At 48.6% G+C, this 7,443-nt stretch overlaps 1 protein-coding gene across 1 annotated transcript; it reads right to left on the bottom strand.

Annotated features, from left to right (window-relative positions):
* Positions 1–2,096: 2,096 nt before the first annotated feature.
* Positions 2,097–5,295, bottom strand: sox11a (SRY-box transcription factor 11a). Its single transcript, XM_076017992.1, has one exon. The coding sequence runs from the start codon at positions 5,090–5,092 to the stop codon at positions 3,905–3,907; it is 1,188 nt and encodes a 395-aa protein (XP_075874107.1). The 5' UTR covers positions 5,093–5,295; the 3' UTR covers positions 2,097–3,904.
* Positions 5,296–7,443: the final 2,148 nt, after the last annotated feature.

The following is a 7,443-nucleotide window of genomic DNA, read 5'->3' as shown; positions in this document are numbered from 1 at the left end:
CACGATAGCACGCCATCCCTCCCCGCCCAGCCCGCCCAGCCCGCCCCCCTGGCTTTTTCCCGATTTCCATTTATTTATTTAAGGAGGAAATAGAAGGAAATTTCAACGGGTCACTAATTTCATTTCAACATGTACCGGTGGCATTAGCCCCTGAGCAGATATTTCAGAGGAACACAAAATCAATGTGGAGCTTCTGTTGGGAATAGCCCAGGAACCCATTAGCAACTTTGACCAATAGGTCAGGCAAAGTAATAGCGAGATAAATGTTTTATTACAGATTTGCAAACGGACTTAATGGGGAGGCTCGTACCTGTGCGGCCATGCATGGCAAATATTCATCATTAGATTCCATCGCTGTAATGAACACAAATCTCTCAGCGGCCTCTGTTTCGTTACACACACACACACACATATATATATATATATTAAATGCATGCACTCACACACAGACACACACAGGGTCTGTCAAAGGTGGGTCTTGCTATCCAGGGCCTCGGAGGAGACACTCAGGCGGCGTTGCAACGCTCTTTGCTCCGAATTAATAGTTCCTCCCATCGCCGACACACGAGTTGCGCCACCGCTCATCCACTCGCCTCCTCTAATAAGCAGCTTAAGCAGAAAGTCGGAGAGGCGGCTCAGTCTGAGTCATGGCAGGAGCCAGTGATGCCGCCGCCGCCGCCGCCGCCGCCATGCCTGTTGTATCACAATTACATCACCACCCGCCGCAGCATCAAGGCATAAATTCTCGCTTCCACACGACGCGTTTAGCCCAACCGGTTCTTACGCCCCCCACCCACACACACACACACCCACCCACCCACAATCAGAACTCTCCAGGGCTTCCAAGTCATCGCTGTCACCCAGATAGGCGACCCCCCCTCCCTCCCCCCCGCCCACCACCTCCTCCGCTTGACTTTGCCTCCCCACCAGCTATTTGTTTTTATTTATCCACATTCCCAGGAGGATATTAGGCGCTAATTGATAAGAGAAAGAGCCCTGGCACTCAATAAGTATAATTACCAAGCAGCAGAATAGCTATTTCAAGCCATCGCCGCTAAACCCACACTGACAAGTTCCCCACACGGGCCAGATGTGTTGTTCGGGCCTGCGCTCAGAGTTTAATTCCCACGTATATGTTTATGTTCATTTGTTGTCTCAGCCCCAAATGAGATCATCTGTAATGTTGCGGCCACAATTAGAGTGAAATTAATGTTTGCTTCTTTTCCCTTTATGTAATAGAACAAATCGGCAAAACAAGACTCAATATCCCGCCTGTTTACACCCTCACATGGACAGAACGTGCACTAACAAGCTTGCAGCCCAATAAAAGTGAGTCTATAAAGAAGCTCTCCACAAAACTATGGCGTATCTGCGGGGAGTCAGGGCCATTGTTTCTCCCTGAATGAACATATGTCCCACTCAAAACGCGCTTTCAGCCCCCTCTGTTCACACAGCTCTCCCGAGCCGTTCCGTGCTGAGCGCGCCGCTACTTTTCTGAATGGAGGCCAGACAGGCTGAGAGCTCCCACACACAGCGAGGAGCGGCTCCCGTTTCCAGCTCGTCTCCAAGGGGAACCGCCGAGGCCCACCAATCACGTCGCTCGGCGGGGCCAAGCGGGCAATTCAATTTCTTAAAGCTGCAATGTCTGTTTTTTTTTTTTCTTCTTCTTCTTCTTTTAAGGGGGGGAAGGGGAGACAACCAGCAAAGACAGCACACTTTATTTTTTTTTCAAAGTAAAAGCACCTCAACACTGCAGTTGAAAAGTTTTCCTTTTTTCCTTTTTATTAAATGTGAAATCACATGTTAGTCGAAGCCCGATCACGTTCAGGCTATCGGCCTATGTACAAAATAGGCATCATTCTGTCATCACATCCTTTTTTAAACGCAACAAATATCACATTTGTGTACATATATTCACAAACTGAAAGGACAGTTGATGGTGGTAGGTACTTATTTATTAAAAGATGAGTCAAAGACCGATTCACACTTGGAATGTGAAGTAACTATCCTGCCTGGAACTTCCCCCCAGAAAACGTCCCGGCATATAATTAAGTCATATTCCAAACCAAAACAAAACAAAAGAAAACAAAAAATCCTTGTTTGTTTTTTTCTTTCTTTGATTTTTTTTTTTTATCAAACAGACTTCATATGTAAGACCCACATAAAAATAAACAATATCTGCTTCTTTTAAGTGCAAGAAATAAAAAATACAGGTTTATGGTTAATGTCTTAAAAAAAGAAGGCAGTCTTCAGTTTTAAAATAAAGTTTCATTTTATGAAACAGGACTATGGAATGTTCTTTTTTTGCTTGCTTGCTTGCTTTTCTTCTGCCAGACCACCACTGCACCAGACTATGCCCCTTGAATTATTTTTTGCACTACTCCTTTAAACCCAAATTCCCAGTCAAATTGTAGCTGTTTGGTGTCAGATCACACGCCCCCCCCAGTCCAAAATCTAAATTGTGTCGTCGTTTTGTTCATATGGATAATATGCATCACAACATATGAGGCCGTATTAAGTCATTTTTTGTATCAGTTCCAGCTGATTTGTTTATTTTTTTTTCCCGCCTGGACAGGCTTCAGCATCATAACATGAAATGATGTTGACAGTGCACAAGTCTGTTTTTCCATCACTTTGCTACAATTGTTGATGGTCTGTATCTTTAAAGAGTATATATTGCACAAAAAAATGAGAGAAAGGGGGGGAAAAACAGTATGTGCCATTTTTAAAAAATACCAAAAAATCCAGTTTCACACCTGCGATCGGGACCCATCCACATATCACGAGTATGATATACATAAACTCCTAACTTTTACTATATTACAGTACATATACAATCTTGAAACTAGTTCCAGCTCTGAGGTATGCGCTCCCCCATGATGCCATTGTATCGTCTACAAATACTCAACAAATCTGCTCTACAACTGTACAAAAAAACCTAGTTTGAAATCACAAGGCAATTTTTGATGCAAGTCTTTAACTTAACTTAAAAAATCCTTAAAACCAGGACTCCCTTGCATGCTTAAAAACAAATGATAAAGGGAAGAAGTGCCTGAAACTCACTGAAAGCACAGTAAGAACATTCCCTTTGAACTGTACAAAAATATGCCTGAAAATATCTTACTTTTCTTTTAAAAAGATGAGGTCTGTTATGTATCAAAATGTCCCCTCTGCATCTGTACTCTGCAGAGGTTGTAGGCTGCTTGATTTTTTTTTTTCCAAACCAGGAGGTAAAACGGAATCAGTTACAAAAAAATATAACAAAAAAAGGAAAAACCCAAAACATTTTTGCGGCATTTAGAAATTACATAAAACCGTCGTTGGTAAAGTAATATCCTGAACAATTGTCAGTTCACAGATTTGCTTTTTGAGTCAGTCCACAGTCCGTTATCAGCTCCCTGCAGTTTTTACTTTGAAATGTTGTGTTTCTTTTTTTGTTGCTGTTGTTGTTGTTGTTGTTGTCTCGAAGAAGTAGAGGAAAAGATGCATAGAAGTTCATTTTCTTTTCTTTTTTTCCCTTTTCACGGTCTTTAATGCTGAACAATAAATGCAAGACCTTACTGGTGTGTGGAGGGGGGGCGGGGGGGAGAAAATCCATAAAACCCTGTCATGCTGCCAGAAAAAAAGAAACCATCTGCAGACTTTGCTCTTTTTTCTTCTTCTTCTTCCTTGCTCACCAGCTTCATAATGCATCTCATTCCTCAAACCTCACCTCCTGGTCCTCCGACCTCCTTCACAGGACCCTTCAGGGGCAGAAAAGAGAGAAACAACCACAGGAGGCATGGCTAAGGGACAGCCTGACCAGAACACATATATAATTTACTCTCTCCCTTCTCTGTTATTACTGAAGGAACTCTTTTTTTGTCCTCCTCCTTCTTCTTCTACCACTTCTCCTTCTCTCTCTTCAGTATGTGAAGACCAGGTCGGAAAAGTTCGCCTCCAGCCAGTCGCCGGCAATCATCTCACTGAGTTCTGGCGTGCAATAGTCTGGGAACTCAAAGTGGGAGCCCAGGCTGCCCTCGCTGAACGAGTCCAGGTCCTTATCCACAAGAGACAGGGAGAGGTTTCCTGAATTGGGGTTGCCCAGTTCCGTGCCAGGAGCGCTGGGGGCGAAATTCAAACTAAAGTCAAAGAGCAAATCGTCCGCGTCCTCGCCGGACGACGAGGAGCTGCTGCAGCTGCTGGAACTGGAGGAGGAGGAGGAGGAAGAGGAGGAGGAGGAGGACGTGGAGACCGACCTGGATGATGCTGGTGAGACAGAGGCGGCGTGCAGCGCGCCCTGCTTGGTAATGTTCTTGATGTTGTAAAAAAGTCTGTTGCCGCCTCCTCCCGCTGCTGCTCCGCCTCCGCAGCCGCCGCCGCCGCGCACCTCCTCGTACATGCTCGCGCCCTCCGACTCGGCCGAGGAGCTCAGAGTTGGGCTCGCGGGAACTTTGGCGACGTTGTACGGCCTGAGGCGCTCCTCGGCGCCCGGCTTAATCCGCAGCCGGTAGTCCTCCTCGTAGTCGTCGTCGTCGTCCTCGTCGCTCAGCTCGGTCTTGACCACCTTGGCCACCTTGAGGCTGGGGAAGACGCAGTCGTCGCCGTAGCCGTGCGCCGACTTGGTGCCGCTCTTGCTCTTGATCTTGGTGCACTTCTTGCTGGGGGTCTTGGCCATCTTGTTGCCGCCGCCGCCTCCTCCGCCGCACTTCTCCGGAGACGGCGCGGACGACTTGGAGCTGTCGAGCTTTGGTTTCTTCTTGGGTCTGTACTTGTAGTCTGGGTAGTCGGCCATGTGTTTGAGCCGCAGCCGCTCGGCTTCCCGGATGAACGGGATCTTCTCGCTGTCCTTCAGCATCTTCCACCTCTTGCCGAGGCGCTTGGAGATCTCCGCGTTGTGCATGTCGGGCGACTGCTCCATGATCTTTCTCCTCTCGATTTTGGACCACACCATAAACGCGTTCATGGGTCTCTTGATGTGGCCGGTGGCCGTCTTGCACCAGTCCGGGTTTATCGGCACGGGGCTGCACGCCATAAATTCACTCTCCTCGGAGTCGGTAGCCTCCCTGGACATGCTCCCGTCCGTCTCGCTGTTGTCGGTGTGCTGCACCATGGTCGTTTCCCCCCCTTGCGTCCCAAGTCACTGTGGCCGGACGCCTTTTTTGCGGCGTCTCCGCGCGTCCCCCCGCAAAAAAAAAAGGGGGAGAGAGGGAGATAGAGAGAGAGGGAGAGTCGGCTTCAGTCGCTGCGCCGGTGCGTCCGCGTCCACTGTGTAAACGTTATGTTCTCAAGCTCTTCTGCACTATTTTTCCAGAGTTACAAACTGCCTTCTTAACTAGTTATCGGCTTTTTCATGTGGCCTGCGTCACCATCGGCCCGTCCAATCGCGTGCCTTGCACTCCGCCCAGCAGACTCCATGCGAGACTCCCCTTAACCCTTTTGGTTCCTCCCAGCCGAGCCTCCCATCGGAGGGGAGGAGGAGGAGGAGGAGGTGGAGTGTGTGTGTGGGGGGGGGGATTTGTGGTACACAGTGTCTGGGGCAACACGCCGGGCGAGACAGGCATATTAAACACGCAGTTAGCGCCGTGCGCTCCGGAGATGAGCATTACGCGCGGCGGCGCGCGCGCAAAAAAAAAAAAAAGAAGAAGAAGAAAAAAAAAAAGATCCTCAAAAACGCTTTTAATCTCATATTCGCCGCTATGAGGAGAGAAAAGAACGCAGCGATGAGATTGATTTGTTTTTTCACTGTGTCAGACAGATGTATCGCGACTGAGGGGGGGGGGAAGATGTAGGTTATCTGATTATTTGCTTCCCTTCCTCCCTCAGGTCGGATACTGAAGGTGGCGCTTGGACACTGTGGCAGACGCATGGCTGCGTCGATGCGCCTGCCTGACTATTTCCCCGCTGCTGCTGCTGCTTTTTCCAAGGAGATGCCTTTAAACAGCTGGTAATGGCTTTAGAGGAAGACTAGATGCTCTTATTAAACTGAGGTAAAAACCTCGTGCGCTCGCACGCGCTTTCTTTTTTTTTTTTTTTTTCTTCCACCGCGGAAATCGGCGATAGCAGGATGTTATCGCGTTTCTTTCCTGTTTTTCCCTCCTTCCTGCGCTTACGTTCACGCCTTCATTTGAATGAAGGAAATAGGTCAGTAGTACATTCTGCTCTCAGCCGAGTGTAAACACCCTCCTAAAAAACAAAAGAGGAACAGGGGAAAAACGCATCTGCAACAGTGGAAAAAAAAAAAAAAAAAGAAAACCAGTGAACACACTCAGACACAAGCCGCAATAAACATTTACTCACACATTAAAATTGCTTTTATCTACGCGGTGCAAAGCCTGTTTCCAGCCGCTACGTGGAGTCCTTTTTTTAATTTTTAATTTTTAATTTTTGGAAACCATGCAGTGCAGGTTTGGTTTCAGTTGGGGACGGACGTGCACGTCAAGGCATTGGTGGTGGAAAGGCTCCATGCTGAGTTTGCTGTGTCAAGAGGCAGTGTAGCATCAAGCTGGCGTCACCCCCCTCAAAAAAAAAAAATCACCCAGCCCAGCCCAGCCCAGCCTACCCAGCCCATCCCAGCCCAGCCCAGCCCTCCCCAGCTCTGGGTGGCAGCCAGCAGTGCTATTGGAGGCTGAGGCGATAAGGCGTCCTGCTTTGCTCCCTCCTCCTCCTCCTCCTCCTACACCCACCACCCCAACATCCCCACCACTCCCTCTCTGCTTCGTCCCCTAGAGGGCAATCACTTACCCCTTTGAAACCCTCCCCCCACCAAGCCACCATTTTTTTTAACCCCCCCTCCCCACCCTTCCACATCCCCAGCTGGGGCTTAAGAAGTGTCTGCTGATACAGAGGGAAGCGGCTCCTCGGAATGGCAGGAGGGAGAGGAGGGAGAGGAGGGAGAGGAGGGCGGAGAGCTCGCTGCTGGGTGGCTTGGCTTGGCTTGGCTTGGCTCGGCTCGGCTCGGCTCGGCTCTCATGGGCGAGATGGTTGACTCCTGCCTCTTCCAACCCCTGGAGAGGCTGTTTGCGTGTTTCTCCCTCTCCCTCTCCCACCAAAACCCCAGACAGAGATAGGAAAAGGGGGAGGAGGGGGGGCTGGGGGGCTGAAATGCTTTATCATGACCACCCCGTGCTGATTAAGCCTTATCAGATATGTGTGTCAGAGCAGAAGTCTCGGGAGGCTGGCGCATGCAAATGCATGTTTTACCGTCAGCGGCGTGCGGTTTCTCCTCTCTCTCTCTCTCTCTCTTTCCTTATGGATTTGTTTGAGTGATTTTTCTCTCTTTTTTTTATAATCTGATCCGTCTAGGCAGCTATTTCAAATGAATCGCTATCTTAGAATAACGCGTATTCTAAGCAGATACTGACGGGGGAGTGGCAGGATTCCAGGGAAATTGTACAGAGAGTGCTGAGATCTGATGAAAGGGGGAATAAAAGAAGAAGAAGAAACACAACCGAGATAGAATCC

This window comes from Nelusetta ayraudi, unplaced genomic scaffold, assembly GCF_046127955.1.
Source record: "Nelusetta ayraudi isolate G7.1 ecotype Tasmania unplaced genomic scaffold, CSIRO-AGI_Nayr_v1 ptg000007l, whole genome shotgun sequence".
In the NCBI taxonomy this organism is placed as follows: Eukaryota; Metazoa; Chordata; class Actinopteri; order Tetraodontiformes; family Monacanthidae; genus Nelusetta; species Nelusetta ayraudi.
The sequence above is the reverse complement of the archived record's forward strand: the minus strand, read 5'-3'. Positions and strand labels throughout refer to the sequence as shown.

What these genes read in the sequence shown, in the direction of transcription:
- sox11a (XM_076017992.1), bottom strand. Translation starts at nt 5,092, where the DNA reads ATGGTGCAGCACACCGACAACAGCGAGACGGACGGGAGCATGTCCAGG.